At 41.4% G+C, this 23,277-nt stretch overlaps 1 protein-coding gene across 1 annotated transcript in view; it reads left to right on the forward strand.

Moving 5' to 3' along the window:
- LOC145355775 (rabphilin-3A-like) overlaps positions 1-20,263 on the forward strand; it is a 180,128-nt gene extending 159,865 nt beyond the window's left edge. The window contains exon 21 of the mRNA XM_080208131.1: positions 11,940-20,263. Within this exon, the coding sequence (XP_080064257.1) occupies positions 11,940-12,070 (131 nt within the window). The 3' untranslated portion in view covers positions 12,071-20,263. The remainder of the gene's footprint in view (positions 1-11,939) is intronic.
- Positions 20,264-23,277: the final 3,014 nt, after the last annotated feature.

Genomic DNA, 23,277 nt, shown 5'->3' on the forward strand with positions numbered 1-23,277 from the left:
TCTGACAACACCAGGTTTTAGTCCAACCGATTTATTTGATAGTAAACTCACAAGCTTTCGAGGGGACTCCCTCTTCATCAGGTGAATGGAGAGTTCTGGCCTCAGACAGAGCATATAAAGCACAGACAGTTTAGAGATTACTGATTCTAATTTACTATCAAATAAATCGGTTGGACTAAAACCTGGTGTTGTCAGACTTTTTACTGTGTTTACGCCAGTCCAACGCCGGCATACCCACATCATGCTAAATTGCCCATAGCGTCCTGGGATGTGTAGGTTAGCAAGATAAATGTGTGGGGATAGGACCTGGCGTGAGATTGTTGTCAGTGCAGGCTCAATGGGCCAAGTGGCCTCCTTCTGCATTATAGAGTTGCTATGATTTCTAGGTCTGGATATTTCTACAATCATGGTATTTTGGCTTTCGGAGCTTGAATTCAGCTCCGACACTGATTTGCCTCTCAGTATGGGCACACATCATATTTTGTTTAGTGGTGGCACCAGTTAGAGATGCAAAGCTTCAAGGACAACTACTTGCCTGTGACAGTCATTAAGAACCCCAACTATGAGTGCATACCATTATACTGGGCTATTAAATACTGTTACATAAGATAATATCTTCATTGACAATCTCTTAAAGGAGGGACCACACAGTGTAAGGTAAATCAAAACTGATACCAAATATGGTTGTGATGTGATCCCTCTATTATACTTGTCTTTGATGCACACAATGGGCCATAACTTCTTGGCTCCCCAGCATAGGATTTGGGGGTACCCCAAAATTGCACTGAGGAATCCCACCTGGAAATTCGCATGTAATGATTCACCTGGCAATTGTCCATGATGGCAAACTTGCTAACTAAAATCGCTAACTTTGGATGGTTCTGCTAGTTTACACACTTATTGGAGAAAAACACTTCTAACGTTAGATTATTTACTTTAAACACTCAGACCAAGCCCCACATGGTACACCTCCCATACTCCCCTCCCTCCAACCCAACAGGTCCCGACCCTCTCTCCGCGCCGACACAATGTACAGTCATCCAGCCAACTTCCACCCCCACATCACATACCTTAGACACTTACCTTCTCCTTTTCAATGGGACCTTTAAACTTTCCTGCTTTTTCTCCATTCCTTTTGCACTTCACTGCTGGAGATGTGAATGCTCCCCACATCTTCAATCTCACCCAGCCAGAATCAGGAATGTCGAGTGAGATAGGTACTTCGCAATTTAAGTGCAGGTAAATCTCTATGGAGTGGCGATCTGCCTCTGTATGCCACTCTGAGGAAGTTATGGGCACATGTCTTTTACGTAGTAGGCATACAAAGACATCGAGATGTAGGGCAGAATCAAATTGAGCCTGCTGGGGTGGGCATGATAGCAGGTGGGCTGAGAGAATTGGACAGGAGTACCTGTGTCCAATTCTTGGCGTTGGGAAAACTATCACCAATTAAGTTGGGTGGGGGGTGGAGGAGGAGGTGGGCAGAAAGAACCTGTCATAGGAATCCTGCTTAGTAGCAGTGGGATGCAATTAAGCTCATTAAAAGCCTCTTGGCACCAATTATCCCTGAAATCACCAGAATTCAAATGGTGGCTCATGAATTAACTGGACTCCCTTGTGCTTCCTGAAGAACATCCAAAAAACCCTATCAGGTTGCCTATGCAGCAAGTTTCCTTATTGTCAGGCGCTCAGGCCTGATCAAGGAACCCAGAATCAGGAATAGTCTAGGGACTCCAGCTGGAAGTGGGCCTTCTTGCCCTTGCTTCCAACCCATCCCTATTGTACGAAACACATCCCAGCCATACTCTTCATTGTTTCTTTCAATTCTGACTCTCCACAAATTGTTTATGAAAACTCAAAATCATTATAGGGCTCTAGACACATGCACGCATACAATTCATTATGGTCCCAGAAATGAAGTCATGAACAAGGTCGCCAAAGACAAGGTAGTTCCTACAAAATTTCCAGATGGCTAATCTGTTTACCATCTAACATGCAGTTAATTATCCTGAGCTAATGAAGATTCTAATCACCTCAAGACCATCATGACTGTTTCATTTCAAAGTGAAAAGTCTGACAACACCAGGTTTTAGTCCAACCTATTTATTTGATAATATTCTCACAAGCTTTCGAGGGGACAGCCTCTTCGTCAGGTGAATGGAGAGTTCTGGCCTCAGACAGAGCATATAAAGCACAGACAGTTTAGAGATTACTGATTAAAATGCGAATCCTTACACCTAACCTGCTGTTCAAGACCTGAAGTGGCTGACAATGTGAGTGGTAGGAGCACTGATCACAGTTTAAAGAGATGTGTATTGTCTCCAGACAGTACAGTAAGTGAGGTTTTGCAAACCCAGGCAAGTCACGGGGGTTACAGATAGTGCGACATGAACCCAAGATCCCTGTTGAGACCGTCCTCATGTGTGCGGAACTTGGCTATCAGTCTCTGCTCAGCGACTCTGCGCTGTCGTGTGTTGTGAAGGCCGCCTTGGAGAATGCTTACCCGAAGGTCAGAGGCTGAATGCCCGTGACCACTGAAGTGTTCGCCAACAGGAAGGGAACAGTCTTGCCTGGTGACTGTCGAGCGATGTTCATTCATCCGTTGTCGTAGCGTCTGCATGGTCTCCCCAATGTACCATGCTTCGGGACATCCTTTCTTGCAACGTATCAGGTAGACAATGTTGGCCGAGTTGCAAGAGTATTTACCATGTACCTGGTGGATGGTATTCTCACGTGTGATGATGGTATCCATGTCGATGATCCGGCATGTCTTGCAGAGGCTGCTGTGACAGGGTTGTGTGGTATTGTGGTCACTGTTCTCCTGAAGGCTGGGTAGTTTGCTGCGAACAATGGTCTGTTTGAGGTTGTGTGGTTGTCTGAAAGCAAGAAGTGGGGGTGTGGGGATGGCCCTGGCGAGATGTTCGTCTTCATCAATGATATGTTGAAGACTCCGGAGAAGATGTCGTAGCTTCTCCGCTCCGGGGAAGTACTGGACGACGAAGGGAACTCTGTCCACTGTGTCCCGTGTTTGTCTTCTGAGGAGATCGGTGCGGTTTTTCGCTGTGGCGCATCGAAACTGCCGATCTATGAGTCGAGCACCATATCCTGTTCTTACGAGGGCATCTTTCAGGGTCTGGAGGTGTCTGTCACGATCCTCCTCATCTGAGCAAATCCTGTGTATACGGAGGGCTTGTCCATAGGGAATGGCTTCTTTAACATGTTTAGGGTGGAAACTGGAGAAGTGGAGCATTGTGAGATTGTCTGTGGGCTTGCGGTACAGTGAGGTGCTGAGGTGACCGTCCTTAATGGAGATGCGTGTGTCCAAGAATGCAACTGATTCTGGGGAATAGTCCATGGAGAGGCTGATGGTGGGGTGGAATTTGTTGATATCATCATATAGTTGTTTCAGTGATTGTTCACCATGAGGCCAGAGGAAGAAAATGTCATCGATGTATCTAATGTACAGCATCGGTTGAAGATTCTGTGCAGTGAAGAAGTCTTGTTCCGCACACATGAGGACGGTCTCAACAGGGATCTTGGGTTCATGTCGCACTATCTGTAACCCCCGTGACTTGCCTGGGTTTGCAAAACCTCACTTACTGTACTGTCTGGAGACAATACACATCTCTTTAAACTGTGATCAGTGCTCCTACCACTCACATTGTCAGCCACTTCAGGTCTTGAACAGCAGGTTAGGTGTAAGGATTCGCATTTTAATCAGTAATCTCTAAACTGTCTGTGCTTTATATGCTCTGTCTGAGGCCAGAACTCTCCATTCACCTGACGAAGAGGCTGTCCCCTCGAAAGCTTGTGAGAATATTATCAAATAAATAGGTTGGACTAAAACCTGGTGTTGTCAGACTTTTTACTGTGTTTACGCCAGTCCAACGCCGGCATACCCACATCATTTCAAAGTGAACAGGCATAATCACACACTTTCAGCAGAGATTAAACAAAGTCATCTAAATTGTACCCTGACATATTAAAAGTGTACTGGGAATGAACTTTAACACTTTCATTATTTCTAGCTACAGTACATAGCTAAGACATGTCTAATAAACAAGAAATGGTAATCATAATACATAGTTATGATAACTAAATCCTAATTATGTGTTATGTGTAAACAACTCCGGGTTTCTTACAACAGGGCAATTTGAGTCATGATTGCCATAATTGCCTTCTAAGCAGAATACTGCATAGCAGATTTACTCATCAACAATTGTTTAGTCTGAATCTTTGGACAAAGAGCTTTAATCAAGCCTCAGGATACTTGGTGACAGCACTGACTCTCAGCTTGATCCTTCTTCCTTGCAACTGGTTTTTCTGGCTGTTATTCTTCAGACTTGTAAGCCAGAACCCAATTTTACAAAAAGAAACTAGCATCTAACACCAGTGGAGATAAACACCCCTATCTAGATGAAGCTAATCCCTGGATATTAGATTCAGTCTTGGTGGGAAATCCACTTTGGGACCAGTGACCATAATGCTATTAGTTTTATGATAGCTATAGAGAATGATAGATCTGGCCCAAAAGTTAAAATTCTAAATTGAGGCAAGGCCAATTTTGATAGTATCCGGCAGGAACTTTCAAAAGTTAATTGGAGGAGTTTGTGAGAAGGCAAAGGAACATCTGGTAAGTGGAAGGCTTTCAAAAGCGTGTTAACCAGGGTTCAGGGTAAGCACATTCCCCTTAGGCTGAAGGGCAAGGCTGGTAGAAGTACAGAACCCTGAATGATTCAGGATATTGAGACCCTGATCAAGAAGGAGGAGGCACATGACATGCATTGGCAGCTAGGATCAAGTAAATCCCTTGGAATACAGTGGGTGTAGGAGTAGAGTTAAGAGAAATCAGGAGGGCAAAAAGGAGACATGAGATTGTTTTGGCAGATAAGCCAAAAGAGAATTCAAAGAGCTTCTACAAATACATAAAGGGCAAAAAAAGTAACTAGGGAAAGAGTAGGACCGCTTAAGGATCAACAAGGTCATCTATGTGCGGGTCCACAAGAGATGGGTTAGATCCTAAACGAATATTTCTCATCAGTATTCACTGTTCAGAAAAGCATGGATGTTAGGGAACTTGGGGAAATAAGTAGCGATGTCTTGAGGAGTGCACATATAACTGAGGAGGTGGTGCTGGAAGTCTTAAAGCGTGTCAAGGTAGATAAATCCATGGAACCTGATGAAGTGTGGGAGGCTAGAGAGGAAATTGTGGGTCTCCTAGCAATGATGTTTATATTACTGATAGTCACAGGTGAGGTGCCTGAAGATAGGGGGGGTGGAAAATGATGTGTCTTAATTTAAGAAGGGCTACAGGGAAAAGCCTGGGAACCACAGGTCAGTGAGGCTCATATCTGTGGTGGGCAAGTTGTTGGAAGGTATTTTGAGAGACAAGATCTACAGGCATTTAGAGATGCAAGGACTGATTAGGGACAGTCAGCATGGCTTTGAGAGTCAAAAATCATGTTTCACAAATTTGAGTATTTTGAAGGGGTAACTAAGAAGGTAGATGAGGGCAGGGCAGCTGATGTTGTTTACATGGATTTCAGCAAGGCCTCTGACAAGGTAGGTTGTTGCACAAGATTAAATCCAGAGTGAGATAGTTAAATGGTACAAAATTGGCTTGATGACAGAAACCAGAAGGTGGTTGTAGTGGGTTGTTTTTCAAAATGGAGGCCTGTGAGCAGCAGTGTGCATCAGGGATTGGTGCTGGGTCCACTGTTATTTGTCATTTGTATTAATGATTTGGATGAGAATTTAGGAGGCATGGTTAGTAAATTTGCAGATGATACCAAGATTGGTGGCTTGGTGGACAGTGAAGAAAGTTATAGAACATAGAACATTACAGTGCAGTACAGGCCCTTCGGCCCTCGATGTTGCACCGACCAGTGGAACCAATCTAATGACCCTCTAACCTAAACTATTCCAATGTTATCCATAGGCTAGAGAGGTGATTGCAGAGCCTCTGGCTCAGATCTTCAGGTCGTCATTGGTCTCTGGTGTAGTCCCGGAGGATTGGAGGATAGCGAATGTTGTCCCATTGTTTAAGAAGGGGAACAGAGACTTTGCCGGGAATTATAGACCGGTGAGTCTTACTTCTGTTGTGGGCAAGGTTTTAGAAAAAATTATTAGGGATAGGATTTATAGTTATTTGGAGTGTAATGAATTGATTAGAAATAGTCAGCATGGTTTTGTAGCAGGTAGGTCGTGCCTTACTAACCTTATTGAGTTTTTTGAGAAGGTGACCAAAGAGGTGGATGGGGGTAAGGCAGTTGACGTGGTATACATGGATTTTAGTAAGGCGTTCGATAAGGTTCACCATGGTAGGCTTCTGCTGAAAATGCAGATGTATGGGATTGTGGGTAATCTAGGAAGTTGGATCAGGAATTGGCTATCAGATAGGAGACAGAGGGTGGTGGTGGATGGTAAATATTCATCATGGAGTGCAGTTACGAGTGGTGTGCCTCAGGGATCTGTTTTGGGGCCACTGTTGTTTGTAATTTTTATTAATGATCTGGATGAGGGTATAGTTGGGTGGATTAGTAAATTTGCTGATGACACCAAAGTTGGAGGTGTGGTAGATTGTGAGGAAGGGTGTCATAGTCTGCAGGGAGACTTAGATAGGTTGCAGAGCTGGGCCGAGAGGTGGCGGATGGAATTTAATGCGGAGAAGTGTGAGGTAATTCACTTTGGTAGGAGCAACAGATGTGTCGAGTATAGGGCTAACGGGAGGACTTTGAATAGTGTGGATGAACAGAGGGATCTAGGTGTGTGTGTACATAGATCCCTGAAAGTTGGGAATCAAGTAGATAAGGTTGTCAAGAAGGCATACGGTGTCTTGGCGTTTATTGGTAGGGGGATTGAATTTAGGAGTCGCAGCGTCATGTTGCAACTGTACACTACTCTAGTGCGGCCGCACTTGGAGTACTGTGTGCAGTTCTGGTCCCCGCATTACAAGAAGGATGTGGAGGCGTTGGAGAGGGTGCAGAGGAGGTTTACTAGGATGTTGCCTGGTATGGTGGGGAGGTCCTATGAGGAGAGACTGAGGGATCTAGGGTTGTTTTCGTTGGGAAGAAGGCGGCTAAGAGGGGATCTTATTGAAACATATAAGATGATTAGGGGTTTAGATAGGGTGGATAGTGATAGCCTTTTTCCTCGGATGGAGAAAGCTAGCACGAGGGGGCATGACTTTAAATTAAGGGGGGGTAGCTACAGGACGGATGTCAGGGGTAGGTTCTTTACCCAGCGGGTGGTGAGGGATTGGAATGCCCTGCCTGCTGCAGTTGTAGATGCGTCTAGTTTGGGGGCGTTTAAGAGATCTCTGGATAGGTTTATGGATGAAAAGGGATTGGTATAGGCTAGTGGGTCATTGTTTTTGTAACTGGTCGGCGCAACATCGTGGGCCGAAGGGCCTGTTCTGCGCTGTAATGTTCTATGTTCTATGTTCTATGTTCTATATGCCTGTCCACTGACCATCTGAACGCCCTTAAAGTTGGCGAGTCCACAACTGCTGCAGGCAGGGCATTCCACACCCTTACTACCCTCTGAGTAAAGAACCTACCTCTGACATCCATCCTATAATTACCACCCCTTAATTTAAAGCTATGTCCTCTCATGTTAGCCTTCACCATCCGAGGAAAAAGGCTCTCACTATCCACCCTATCTAACCCTCTGATCATCTTGTATGCCTCAATTAGGTCACCTCTCAACCTTCTTCTTTCTAATGAAAACAACCTCAAGTCCCTCAGCCTTTCCTCATAAGACCTTCCCACCATACCAGGCAACATCCTGGTAAACCTCCTCTGCACCCTTTTCAATGCCTCCACATCCTTCTTATAATGCGACGAACAGAACTGTACGCAATACTCCAAGTGCGGCCGCACCAGAGTTTTGTACAGTTGCAACATGACCTCACAGCTCCGAAATTCAATGCCTCCACCAATAAAAGCTAACACACCATACGCCTTCTTAACAACCTTATCAACCTGGGTGCCAACTTTCAGGGATCTATGCAAATGTACACCGAGATCTCTCTGCTCGTCGACACTACCAAGAGTCCTTCCATTAGCCCTCTAATTGCAATGGGATCTTGATCAATTGGGCCAGTGAGCTGAAAAGTGGCAGATGGAGTTTAATTTAGAAATGCAAAGTGATGCATTTTGGTAGATTGAACCAGGGCAGGACTTAGTTAGTGGTAGGGCATTGGGCAGAGTTACAGAACAAAGAGATCTTAGGATACAGGTTCATAGCTCCTTGAAAGTGGAGTCACAGATGGACAGTGATGAAGAAGGCATTCAGCATGCTTGGTTTCATTGGTCAGAATATTGGGATGCCTTGTTGAAATTGTACAAGACATTGGTAAGGCCACACCTGGAACACAAGATACAGTTCTGGTCACCCTATTATAGAAAAGATATCATTAAACCAGGAAGAGTGCAGAAGGGATTTACTAGAATGCTTTTGCGACTTGATGGTGAGTTATAAGGAGAGGTTGGATAGACTGCGACTTTTTTCTCTGGAGCGTAGAAGCTTGAGGGGTGATCTTATAGAAGTCTATAAAATGATGAGGGGCATAGATCAGCTAGATAGTCAATATCTTTTTCCAAAGGTAGGAGAGTCTAAAATTAGAGGCCATAATGAGAGAGGGGAGAGATACAGATGGGTCCAGAGGGGCAGTTTTTTCAGACAGAGGGTGGTGAGTATCTGGAACAAGCTGCCAGAGGTAGTAGTAGAGGCAGGTACAATTTTGTCTTTTAAAAAGCATTTAGCCAATTACACGGGTAAGATGGGTTTAGAGGGATGGGGGCCAAATGTCGGTAATTGGGGGATTAGCTTAGGGGCTTAAAAAAAGGGGAGGCACATTGAGTCAAAGGGCCTGTTTCCATGCTGTAAATTTCTATGACTATGACACTTCTGAGAAATACTCAGTTTTGTTTAATCAGAAACGCAAAGACCAAATTGGGAAAATAGTTTTGTCGTCCAGAGCTGCTGTGTTGTCTTGGTGAAGGTGCTACTATTGATTGTCTACTGTGGAGACCACAGGAGAATAATTCATGCATGTTAATGTAGATTGTGCCAGCTACCTTCATTTCTTGACACTGGCACTCAAGGAATAGGAATAAAATCACATATTGGAATGATAGTACTCGCAGTCTGGAAGATTTTGGAATAATCTATTTAGATGGATCCATGGCAACTCTTTCGTGATCTCAGATATGTTCCAATGTCATTCATTAATTCCTCTTCCTTATGACACATGTTCAGAACTCATTTACCATCTGTCCTTGCTGTCTTCATCATCACACAGCTAATATTGATCACAATGTATGGAATTCAGTATATAAAAATGAAGGGCCAAAAATCCACAGGATGAAAAATTAAAAGGCAGAAGTAAAAACCACAAGTCCAAAAGGATTTTTAGGTTTTACAGTGTCTGAAAATATGGAACTTTATCAGATGCAGAGCGGTTCGGCTGGAGATGTCCCTTTTCTGAGGATAGTCAAACTCAAATTATGGTTCAAGTCAAAAACTCTGAAGTGTTTTATGAAGCTCGCCTGAACCATAAGTATTTGATGTTGAATTTAGCTAAGATAAGCGTGACATGTTCCACTTCAGATGTGATTCAAAAGACTAGCAAGCTTTTATCAAACGAAGATTTAAGAATATAGTTAACATGTGTAGTAATAAAATTGATTTTACCAATCACAAACAATCCCACTATAAATGTATAACTCTGAATGAATGTATATAACCTGTCCCCATCAAAACCAACTTCAATAGACAAAGGACTCTTTTCACGGGTTTAACACAGCACAGATTAATGCTCACGTGATACTGGGATACTATTTGAATTCTGCAGTCAAATGCTCTTGAGACTCAAAACAGTTTGAAGAAATACAGCTTCCCAAAACCCCAAAGCACAAACTCTACTGCAGCCACCAAAACACAGATTCTTTACTGCAGGATGGCAAACAAGATGTGCTTTCAGGTAACTGGTAAAACTTTCAAAGTAAAAACAGAGAGAAATTTCTTTCTGCGATGCTTCTAACACTGCAGCCAAAACAACACTAAAAAACAACCCTTGTCATCTGAGCTGCACAGTTTTTTTGCTCTTCCCAATTATATCACCCAAGGCTGTGAGCATGATAAACATGGATTGTGAGAGCTGCAGAGATCATGACTGAAAAAAAATCTTAAATCTCTAAAATGGGAGGTACAGTGGCACAGTGGTTAGCACTGCTGCCTCACAGTGCCAGAGATCAGGGTTCAATTCTGACCTCAGTCACTGTGCAGAGTCTGCACATTCTCTCCATGTCTGCGTGGTTTCCTCCAGCGTGCACAAAGATGTGCACGTTAGCCCGATTGGTCAAACTAAATTGTTCCTTAGTGTCAGCAGGATAAATACGTGGTATTGCAGGAATAGCGCCTGTATGGGATTGTAGTCAGTAAGGACATGATAGGCTGAATGGCCTCCTTCTGTAACGTAGGGATTCTATGTTGCAGTATTTATGGGCAGCACAGTGGCTAGTACTGCTGCCTCACAGCTCCAGGAACCCAGATTCAATTCCCAACTTCAGTCACTGTCTGTGTGAAGTTTGCACATTTGCCCTCTGTCTGTGTGAGTTTCCTCCAAGTGCTCTGGTTTCTTCTCAGTCCAAAGATGTGCGGGTTAGGTTGACTGGCCATACTAAATTTCCACTTAATGTTCCGGGATGTGTAGTTAGAGGGACTAGCGAAATATATGTGTGGTGTTGCGGGGGATAGGGTCTGGGGTAGGATTGTTGTCAGTGCAGACTTGATGGGCTGAATAGCCTCCTTCTGCACTATAGGGATTCTATGAAAGGGACACTAACGTCACAAGCCATCTATAGAAACAAAGAGGGAAGTTCAAATTTACACACAAGTTTCACAATCAGGCAGCTGTTGATTTTAAAATATAGAACAAATTTGTATCCAAGTTTAAAGTACATGCGATATATGAATCTTTATGTCAAATGGGACAAGAGAGTATTTTAGTGTTTAAAAGACAGGCAGAAAAGATAAAAATGTATATGAATGACACCTACTCAGAAAATTCAGCAAGAAATGTAGCAAACCACTAACTGGTCCAGACCCCTTCACCCTCAGTACTACTACTACTGGCATTGAGGCAGATGGAAGATCAGAAACTTAGCAAAAGGGTTGTATCCACATTAATCTAGGGTGGGAAAATGACATTTACACCAATGCTTCAGCAAACTTGTGCCAAAGTTATTTACTCAGATTGTTAAAACTCAAGTTGATCATTTATCTTTTCAGACACTGACATTCCAACATTTAAAATGCTGGCAAGAAATTCAGGCCACACAAGATTAAACTACACATCCATCTCTGTTTAATCTAGTGAGGCTTTAATTGAACTAGTGGTACTTAAAAAATCAGAGAAACTGATTAAACAGATTAGTCCCAGTCTTTCAGAATGTTAATCCTATTATAACTATTAAAGATCAGTTTGCATTACTAGAAGGGGGGTGGACAGCAGGCTGCAGACTTCCAGAGACTTCAATATGGATACTGGATCAACTTGTGTTCAATAGCACATTTAACCCAGTAAAACATGCAAAATATTATGATGATTACATTTTGATTTGGAAATACTGAAGCAGAAAGTATTTCTTCTTTAATATTAATATTATTTTCTAAGCTTACGTATCTTACAAATACATAGCTTACAAATACAGGTTCAGAGTGCAGTTTGGAATATAGGCAGATTTACACTGTTGGGTACAATACATTAACAGGGACAGTGTCATTTCTTGGCACACAGTATTGGGTAAAAATAAATTAAGTTTTAGAATACCAAATACTTGGCTTCCCTTCCCATTTTACATTGTCATTATTTTTTGATTGTCTTTTTTGATGATATTTACCTATAATACCATTTTTTCTCCCGTCTGTAACAGGCAGTATTATAATGGGCATTAATGCAAAAGGAGACTGCTTGAAGCACTGGTACGAGTGTTTGAAGAACAAGGATAAGAAGATTGAGCGCTGGCACACTCTGTATAATGCAAATCCCATCCCTAGTGACTGATCAACATTCTCACCAGAGCCTAATTTTAGTTTTTAGCCATCAAATTTTCATTCATTCATTTCCCTCCTTCCTCTCTAGTCTCTCTCATTCTCTTCAATCTCAAAATACTTTGATTGGGGAGGGGGGAGGAGGAATACCAGATGAAGTAATGGCATTTGTGAGAAATCATCTTCGTGAAGTGTTTAATCAACACTTGTCTTTTGTTTACACACAAAATATATGCTATATCACCTTGGAACACATCATCGCACCATACGTGCAAAACATCACTGTGAGAAAAAATGTGCATGATTCTTCTGGAATTATTTATTCTCCCACAAAGTTGCTAAACAATTTTCTGGGAAGACTTTGTCACATTAAGCAACTATATGGGTTTGTGTCTATTTTCTACTTTCTGGAAGCACCTGGCTTTTCCTTAGCAAACTTTCTCCAATTAGAACCAACTGAAATACAAATGGTCCTAGTGGGACCACCAGTTTCTTCAACAGCTTTGCACTGGTACATGTTATCACTGGGTGTCCTGTACCAGGGCAGGTGATCAGCTGAAACTTGCATGCAGCAACCACCACCATCTCCCCCATGCACCACCATATTATGAATGTTTGTGCTGACCTACACTCACCAGACTAAAATTCCCATCAGGGAACAAACTGCAGTAGAATCTGGATTCATCAGGTATCCTACCCTTTAATTTACTTGGCACTCAGGTTGCTTCTTTTAGCCTGTTACATCTGGTACAATTTTGGGTCATTCTTGAGATAAAAGCAGGTGTAGCTTCCTTAAAAGGGGATAGTAATGAGGGGATTAACACACAAACATTTTTTTCCTTCCTCTTCAGCCTGTTTTGGAACTCCTGCCTCCTCCTTCTGAAGTAGCAGTGTGTCACTCCAACTTCTGTCTCCTCAGTGAGCAGACACCTCTGTTGCATTGTTAAAAGTACAAGCCCTGCCCCAAGTATTCACGTGACTCCTATCTCCATGATATAAGGCAGGGTCACTAGCAGGCACAATGCCAGATGCAAGTCATGCCACAGCATATGCTTTCTCAAAGGTAGACTGCAGAATTTGCTGCCTACTGGCTCATGGAAATGCAGTTTTGACCTAAAATGATTCAACCTAAAAATTGTCTAGTAACTGCTAAAAAGGCAAATTAAGCAACATATTTGACAATAAACATCAGGTTTGGAGTATATCCACCATAAATATTGACCTAAATCAGTGGTTAGGTTATTAAAAAAAAAATCATTTGAGCATGAAGATGGAAGAATCTGGTACCTGGAACTCTTGAGTTGATTTAAATGATGTAATAGAGAATCACTAGCTTCTTGTAATCAATATTTATATTGAAACTCTGACTTCAATTATTGACCTGTTTTTCAAGAGCAACAACACCAGAGCAGGATAGCAGAGAGAACTTAAGGGGAAAATATATTATACCAAAGTGCTTAAAGTTGTAATGGTGAATCTCTGGATACCTCTTGATGTCTTAGCCATTGCAACATTGATTTGGTTAGAGAAGAAGAGCAAAGTATTGTAAACAGGCTCCCCTCATGTGTAATCATAAATGCCAAGTGTTGTCCTCAGCATATTATTCTGATTTATGCTATCACAAGATCATGATATGAATAGGAGGAAGGTTTTATTAAAAGTCTGCTTTCAGGCTGCGCGTAACCGTTTGCACTAAAGCACAAAACACTGTAACAAAAGATACATGAGAAGGGAGATGATGTAGTTAACACCCTTTTATAACTTTGAGGTGATTATATAGAATAATTGTTGTTTATAATTGATTTAAGCGCAATGTAAATGAGTTCCTGCAAAGAATTACTTTTAAAAGAAGTTGAGAGGTGCGCATTCCAATATAAAAGGAAGATTTGGAAAGGCTGAATTTTGGTATGGCGTACTTTGAAAATGTGGCTGTATAAGAATATCAGATCATCACTAGGGGAGATTTTCTGCCAAGCAACAGGTATTGCATCTTTTATAACAGTTCTACAATAATCTTTAATCTTACTTTCAATTAAAGCTATTATCACCGAATCTGGAATCACAGAAGGCAGTCTTACAGTTGGCCTCAGTGCTCCATTTTATGGAACGTTCCTAGTCCTGATTATTGTCCAGTGCCTTGGTGTTGCATAAGCATGCATAGTGGGACAGGGCAGAATTAGACTCCGCTTGCATATCTGCTTGAAGTACTGAAGATTTCTGAACCTGTCTTATGCAAGGCCTCTGGCAGAGAAAGGGAGAAAATTGAAGAGAAAGTACCTTCCAAACAATTTGGAAACATTCAGCATTTGAGAAAGCATACAAGTTAACATTTCAGGCATGAAAATACCTGCTTTGCTAAATTGGTTATTTTCTCCACAAATGTTGGCTGATCTGTTGTGTTTCCAGCATTATTTGGCTGAGTACCACGATAATCAGTCAATCTTTTTTTGTCCATGCATCTCCTGTTTATACAGCAACACATTTCAAAATAATTAAATTACCATCTCATTTTATCAACATTTCCCTGCAATTAAAAGGTCAGTAATAAAAGGCAGCAACAAATAACGGGAGAATAAGTTTTCACTGAATTACAATATAATCCTAAATGACATCAAGAGCACTTACCAGTCATTCACCCTTATTTTGTCCATGTTTTATGCTTTCAAGTTGTTAGACTAATGTAATCCTGGAACAGACATTTTGTATGGAATCCTGTCATTAAAACCATTGTGAAGCATTATAGAAGTCCATTTTCAGCTCAGTTGTCAGAGATGGGGGCAGGTTTTCAGCCACGCTGACCCCAAAACCAGAAAACCCCCACCCGAGATCAACAGACCTTTCCATAGTCCTGCCCGCCCCCCGACAATTCCCGTGGCAAGCAGGGATGGGAAAATTCTCCCCCCCACCCCGGGGAGTCCAGATAAATATCAACTCCAATCTGTTTCTGGAATGATTATTGAAAACATAACTGGGAAACATGGCAAGGCATGAAGCTAGCCTGTGTGCTGGAGTTTAACGTTTAACACAACTTTCAGTCTGTGCACAGTCAACAGCTGAATTTATTAATGAAACTGATTTTGTTGGAACATAAACAGTTGTGTTCAGAATAATCAGTATAAATGGCACTTAAGCATATTAATCCTCACCCCCTAATGGTCCAGAGATTTTTATCATCAGATGACTAAAATTACCTGAAAATCTAGGGTGTGTATCCTGTGTGTTCAAAGTATGACATATTTATTTCAGAGTACCAGTTAACAGAAAACAATGTTTAACTATTGACTCTCACATGAGAACAAAGGCACTAATAATGTCTCCATAAGACCACAGGGTGCTGTCAACAATGAACTGCAAACATTGTGGATTCTAATTAAATAAGACTCAGAAACAGGCACCTTGATACAAATGGTACTCAGGTTGTGGGTATGAAATGATTTGGAAAAGGGCATTGGAAGCACATTCTTCAAGTCTGGAGCTGAATAAGGAGCCAGGCACATGGCTACCAATTCAAAAGATATGGATCTGCTAGGAAACAGTCAGTGTGGAAACTTAAACAAGGACAAGTATAGAACAGCTGAACTGAATAGTGTGAGGTCAGTGATGGAAAACAGAATAGAAGAACAAAAGTAGGCTATGGGATAATAGCTGACTTGCATCTCAATCAGCCTACCTTAGTTCCATAAGCCTTAATGCCCTTGCACAATAAAAATATATCTCAGTTCTGAAGTTGTCAATTGGTACTCTCAACCACTACCACCCTCCCTATCCCAAGCCTTAATAGCTTTTTGAGAGGGAGGGAGTTAGATTTCCACTGCACTTTCTATCCCCGAATAGCTTCGATCTAATTTTAAGGTTATGCCCCTTAGTTCTGGACCCTCATCCTCCCCTCCACCAACAGATTCCATCAAGTCCTTTATTTGAATTAAACACATCAACTAGCTCACCTATTAATCTTCTATACTGTTATCATTCTGGTGAATTTACACAGCATCCCCTTCAAGGTCAATATATTCTTCCTGAGATGCAGTGGCCAGATCTGAAAACAGAATGCCAGGTGGAGGCAACCAAAGTTTTATAACACTAAAAAACTTAGACCCTTTGTTTCACTGCCCCTTGAGATAAAGGCCAAATTTTTGTACCCATGTTCAGTGATTTCTGTATTGGCCTCAATTTCTCTGCTCCTTCACTGTTCCGATTTTTCTCACCATTTAGAAAATATATTTTGATCTATCACTCTTGGATCCAAAGAGAATAGCCTCATACCTAACAACGTTACATTCCATCTGTACAGTTTTGCCTACTCACCGGATCTATCAATATTCCTTTGCAACTGTTTGTTTTCATCTAAAGAAAGGGAAGAGACAGACAGTCAAGTGGAAGTGAAACCACAATGATTTTACTGAATGGCAGAGCAGGCTTGAAAGGCTGATAGGAGCAGGAGTAGGCCAAAGTCATGTTACTGTATCCTCTCACCTTGGAAACCTGTGCATAAGTCAATGCAGATTAATGCATACAAGTGGCTGCTGGCTTCTACGGTCCTAACTAAAATGAATTGGGAGTGGTGGGGGTGTGATCAAATTTTGGATGTGGGTTTAAAAACAAAATTGCCCATAATTTAGATGGTGTAGACATTGTGCTCCATTGTGAATATGGTAAATGGAATGGCTAATTTGAGGCTTTGAGTTAGGATGGAGTAGGTCTAGCTTGCTGCTATGGAGTGGGAGCAATGTTAATTCAACCCATGCTGAATCTGCTACGTATGGACTTATTACTGATGTGAAGTGGTGCAGCTGTTCCATTTCCCAATTCCTACAGCCATCATCTGATGGAAACAAAACTCCTCTCTTCCATCTACCAAATGCACAGAAATTTACAGCAACAACAATATCCCATATGTATATAACATTCACCATTAACTTTGTGATATGTGTAGAGGTAGTTTATAGGAGTGTTAACACAATTAGATTTATTATTGTCACATGTGTTGATATACAGTGAAAAGTACTTATTCTTGCAAGCTATACCGACAAAGCATACGATACATAGAGAAGGACAGGAGAGAGTGCAAAATATAGTGTTACAGTCAAAGATACAGTGCAGAGAAAAATCAACTTAATGCAAGGTAAGACCATTCAAAAGTTTGATGGCAGCAGGGAAGAAGCTGTTTGACTCAGACATGACCTCAGAGTTTTGTATCTCTATCCACCCCCTGCCCCCGCCAAGGAAGGTGGAAGATAGTATCGGGGGGGGTGGTAGCAGGGTAGGGTCCTTGGCTGAAGATTAGACAGTGTCAATGCTTGCTGAAGATTAGACAGTGTCAAAAGATGGAAGGCTGGTTTGAGTGATGGACTAGACTTCGTTCACAATCCTTTGTAGTTTATCTCAGTCTTGAACAGAGCAAGAGCCATACCAAGACGTGGTACAACCAGAGAGAATATTTTCTATGGTGCATCTGTAAACATTGATGAGAGTTATAGCAGACATGCCAAATTTCCCTAGTCTCCAGAGAAAGTAGAGGCGTTAGTGTGCTTTCTTAACTATAGCATCAGCATAGGGTGTTGGTGATCTGGACACCTAAAAACCTGAAGCTTTCGACCATTTCTACTTTGTCCCCATTGATGTTGACAGGGACATGTCCTCCACTACGCTTCCTGAAGTCGATGACAATCTCCTTTGTTTTTGTGACATTGAGGGAGAGATTGCTGTCGCCGCACCAGTTCAAAATTTGATCCCGATAAGAAGTTTAGTCAAAGAAGGAGGTTTAAAGAATTGTCTTAAGGGTGGAGAGAGATTCAAGGAGTGAATTTCAAGCAGTAGAAGATACTAGTGGCAAACAGAATTAACTTTGCTGTTCCCGAATGAGTGGATTATTTCAATTTTCATGGAGGTATGCAAGTAATTCAGTGGGTGTATAATTATTGGCTGTGCCTTGTTACTTACAACTATAGGGACACAAATTCCAAGTAATCACAATCTAACGAGCACAATATCATCACAATAGTAATCAGAATAGAGGAGATACAAATATAGCAACCCACTCCTGAAATCTCTACAAGCACCTTACAGCATTGAATTATTTTCATTTTCTCTGTCCTATGTATGCTAATTGTCACCTAATTCTCAAATCTTCATCGAATGGCCAAGAGAAAGCTTTTAAAAGGAAGAAAATATTTGGCACTAAATACTCCCTATAAGCAGCTGGCCTTAAACAATACCCACCTTCTCCAAGTAGGATATTAATCAAACAATACTAGTCTTCCAGTGTGTTTTTGTTGAATTCCAGTTGTCCTTCCACAATGTTAGATTGAAAATCTGAAGCTGGCTGTCCATGCAGCCACCCCATCCATTCTCTGGAGCCTAGTATTGAATCTGAAGAGCCAGCATGGAGGGGGAAAAAAAAGTGTTGTGATGATTATGTACTGATGTATGTCTTGAACTCTGTAAATAGGATATGATGCAGTATTTAATCAAATATGGTAGTGACATCTAGTAACAGAACTTAGTACATCATTGACCTTTGCTTTCTATTTTATGAACAGGCCATCTAGTTTGGACAGCTTTGACGCTTTCTCTGGTGCTTCCACTGGAATGGCTAATAAATGTCCTTTGTTAAATGTTAGATAGATTTTTTTCCCCCCACTTGAGATTAAAACTTTTATTAGAATAATGTGCATAGTGACTTTTGTGACAGATTTAACTAATGCGCTGAAACATATTGAACCCCATATCTGATTTTACCAATTTTTGTGTATAATACAATCTGGAGCACATCCTAAAGTTGACAAATTGAACATTACAATATTATGGCATTTTGCAGCTATTTTTCAGAATCCTATCCTGTTGTTCTAACACAATCTGAACTCTATTTGCAGAGTTATACATTTTTCAATCTTTGAATTCCAAATTTGAAACTTAGTTTTTTTTTAAATGGTGGTTTTAGCTATTAATTCAAGCTTCCATTTCCCAGCAACATATCAGAATATAATGGAATCTTTCTGAGACTAATAAGCATCATAATAACCAACAATAGCACACAAAAAAAAAATAGGCCCTAAAAGGCAATAAAAAAGGATAGATGTCCATTCTTCCATTAACAAAGATTTGCATAAACCTAGCACAAGACCTCATCAAGTCTCACTGAGACTCACCAACATTTCATGAAATGACAGATTTCCAAGCTCTCGTGAGGTCTTCTTTATATCCTTTCATGACATGAGAATGTTGCTGGCAAGGATGTTGCCCATTCCCAATTGTTCTCAAGAAGATGGCGGTGAGCCACCTACTTGAACTGCTCTAGTCCATCTGATGCATATTGCTGACATTTCACGCAGTCACATTGACACTTGCTGAGGTTTCACAGAATCACATGAAGACTCGGAGGTTCCATGGAGTAACCCTGAATCTCACTAAAACCACCAAAAATCTCTGAGGTAGTGTTTGACTATATGATGATATTGTAGTTAACTTCCTTATAACAAGTGCATGTGTCACAATATTCCACTGCTCACCTCTGTAAATTGTCTTCCATATGATACCGGTTGAGGAGAAGGACATCATCAAACCGGTCAGTAAGAAAATGGGAATCTTTAACAGCAGAATGAAAACCAATCACTACTACCAATCCTTACTTGGTCATTGATCTAGCACACAAAGTGATTTTCTCCACATCTTATCTTTTATATATAAATCAGGCTTATAGTCATACATGTCACTTTCTGGTCTCTGTCTTTGCTTCTGTTCATCTATCTGTAATTTACTTGCTGTTATGAGTTTAGGCAGTGCATGTTGCTATATAGCAGGCACTTCTAACAACCATGGGCTTTTATGGGGGTGAGTCATTCAATAGCAACAATGATAAATTCTAATTTGATGCTAAAGTCTGGAAGTATTAAAATCTAAAAGTGCCACTTTAGTGTGCTTATGGATAAAAATAAATCTACCAGTACTAAAAGAAACAAAAAAGGGTCAGCTATGAGGTACAGCCCCTAGCTCTGCATATAAGCAGCATGTGATACTTACTTAATCAGCATGTTCAAACTGATTACAATTGGAAGCTGCATAATAATTTGCAGCAGGTTTACATTCAAGTATGTAAAAGGAACCAAAACTTTATTTTGTATTGAGGTGCCTGCAATACTTAGGCTGTCTTCCAGTGCATGCAGATACACGCTGTGAACACTTTGTCCTGATGTTGCCTATAAAGTGATTCCACACACAACCCTGTCTTGTTCTGTTGATTTAAAGTAATGAAAGTGCTGATGGTGGATAGTTTGTGCCTTTGAGTATGGCCATATTAGGATGTGTGACCGACACATACAATCACACATTATTTGAGAACCTACCGCCTTTAAGGGTTTCATGATATGGAGGTGCCCATGTTGGACTGGTATGGGCATAGCAAGAAGTCTCACAACACCAGGATAAAGTCCAACAGGTTTATTTGGAATCACAATGTTGGCACACTGCTCCTCCATCAGGCACCTGATGAAGGGGCACCGCTCTAAAAGCTGGTGATTCCAAACCAATCTATTGGACTTTAACCTGGCGTTGTGAGACTTTTTAAGGTTTCATACAGGCCTAACCATAGTAAAGTAACCTCTGGCAAATAGCAGAGCCCGTCCCCGGCTGTTTACAGTTTTCTGCCCCGGCGTTACAACCGTGAGGACTGAATACGAGCGAGTGCACCGAGAGAAGGATTAAACATCAAACTGGATAAAGACCTGGCAGTCCTGCAGAGATGACCTCCGCGGTGGTAAACCCATTTGCGTGTATTAAGCCCTTCCGGCGATTTAAGCGGCGCCAAACAGTTCACAAGTTGCCATTCCATTTCCACAGTTTAAAAAAAACGAACGGTAAAACAATTTAAAACAGGCGCGTGACTTACAGTTAATCATCAGGCCGGCCGCCATGGGTATCCGGCGCCATTTTGGATGGTGGATGGCGGGAGGGGGGTCTGTTTAATGGGGGCTCAGATCTTGGCGCCAATCCTTTCTGCACTCATCTTAACACAGCCTCTGATCTCCAGATGGTATGAGCCAAGTCTGGAATCAATTACCGAGAAGATAAAACTGCAGCCATCTACTATATCTCGATGGGGCTGTTGGTGAAATAGACAGCCCTATTACTTTGCTGCAGGTGAAGGTGAGTGATGGCTGTTTTTATGTAAAAGAACTTAACATTTTCAAAAGTGGGCACGTGAAAATAAATTGCTGTAAGGGAGGCTCAACACCTGTGAGTAACACTAGTGCTCCGAAGGGGGTTGCTGAGACAACGGCCGAGGATTTCAGAACGAAACCATAATCCAGAGGGGACAACAAAAAGTGACACGGGGCGAGACTAAGTCATAAAGCTTACTCAAAAGAGGAGAAAGACTGAAGACCGAGGCAGACCAGAATATGATGGACGCTTAAGGTCCTTTAAAAAAAAATAAGGAATCCAGGTACACTAAAAACTGGGTGAGTTATCTTAAATAAAGGATTATAGACTCAGAGTAAAATGCCAGAAAAAGTGGATAACTTACATTTATGTAGCACATTTAATACAATGAAATGCCCCAAAATGCTTCACAAGACCATTATCGAACAAAATTAGAAACTGAACCAGAAAAGAAGATATTAGGTAAATTACCAACATGATAGTCAGAGGCAGGCCTTTAGTAGTTTAGATTGAAAGGAAATGGGACAAGAGGCAGAGAGAGATGTGGGACCTCGGCAGCTGAAAGCAATGGTGAAATGATGAAGGGATACACAAAAGGTCAGAATTGGAGAAGTGCAGAGATCTTGTGGTAGTTATCCCAGATCAGCGCTTGAAAGTATATTCATAGCTGGATGGAATTAATGCCCACCATAAATGTTTTTTCAAGGTGTTCAACAGAATAGCCTTGTCCTCTTTGAAGAGGCCCAATAGTGGTTTGTGGTCAAAAATGATGGTAAAGTGTCTACCATGCAAGTATTGGAAGCTCAAGACTATTGATAGTCCCTCCTCCTTGATTTGTGAGTAATTTTTATTTGGTCTCTGAAAGGGTTCTTAACACACACCTTATCAGTCTTCCAGAGCCATTGTCCATCTCGTGGACAACATCACACCAATGCCATATGGAGAAGTGTCGCAGGTCAATATCAATTCATTACATGGGTCAAAGTGTACTGACAGGTTAGAGGAATACAGCAATTGTTTCCTCCTGGGAAGCTTTCCACGACCAACAATCGTATTCCTTTTGCAGAAAATGCAGGGAGGTCAATACTATCAATAAATTGGTCAAAAGAAATGTCCATAGTAATTTATCATCCCCAAAATGGGGATTTACCCATTTACCATTGGGTTGAGTTGTGTTTGTGGGGGGCAGGTGCCTCCTTTATTGTCTTGACCTTATCTTCCATGGAGTGTATATAATCCATTTAAGGACAATATTGCAGAGTAAGGGTCACATGGCCTGGATGACTCTTCCTCTGCTGTGTTGCCTTTACAGGGACAATCACCACAGGAAATTATTGAGATATGATATAGAAAAGCTATATACGGATTTGGAAACCAGATTGAAAACTTCAAAATTGGCATAATGCTGAACTGGCTGTTGAGATGATGAATGAATAGGATCTAGTAGTGTTGGGATATGTATAGCTGAGTTTTGAACAAACTTATGTTTGCAGAGGATGGAAGATTGGAGGGAGGCCCTAGGAAAGTATTGAAATATTAAAGTTTCAAGCCAGGAAATACATGGATGAAAGTTTCAGTAGCACGAAAGCTGAAGTAGGATGGAGTTGAGCGATATTACAGAGTGTAGAAAAGGCAATAATGGCGTGGACATGTGGTCAGGTGTTCAACTCCGCGTAAAAATGACACTAAGCTTGTGAACAGTCTGATTTAACCTCAAGACAATTCTCAGGGAGAGGCATGAAGTCAGTGGCTAGGAAATGAAGTTTGGGGCAAGGATTGAGATGAAAACTTTTCTCTATCCAATAATTATTTAGTGCACATTTCTGCTCATCCAGTACTGGATTTTGAGTCTGACAAGAGAATAAGGTAGTGAGATAGATTTAGACACAAAAAGTGAACACGTGGACACTCAGTGCTTTTGGATGATAGGTACTGGCAGCACATAGATGAGAAATATAAAAGTAGACACGGAGGTGGGGGGCTCAGAGATTATGGTACATGATTGGGAAGAGAAACCAATGCAGAGGATTCTCTGACCATGACTGGTCAGAAAAAAATGCAGCC

Source organism: Carcharhinus amblyrhynchos, chromosome 20 (assembly GCF_965287045.1).
Source record: "Carcharhinus amblyrhynchos chromosome 20, sCarAmb.v2.hapA, whole genome shotgun sequence".
Lineage (NCBI taxonomy): Eukaryota > Metazoa > Chordata > Chondrichthyes > Carcharhiniformes > Carcharhinidae > Carcharhinus > Carcharhinus amblyrhynchos.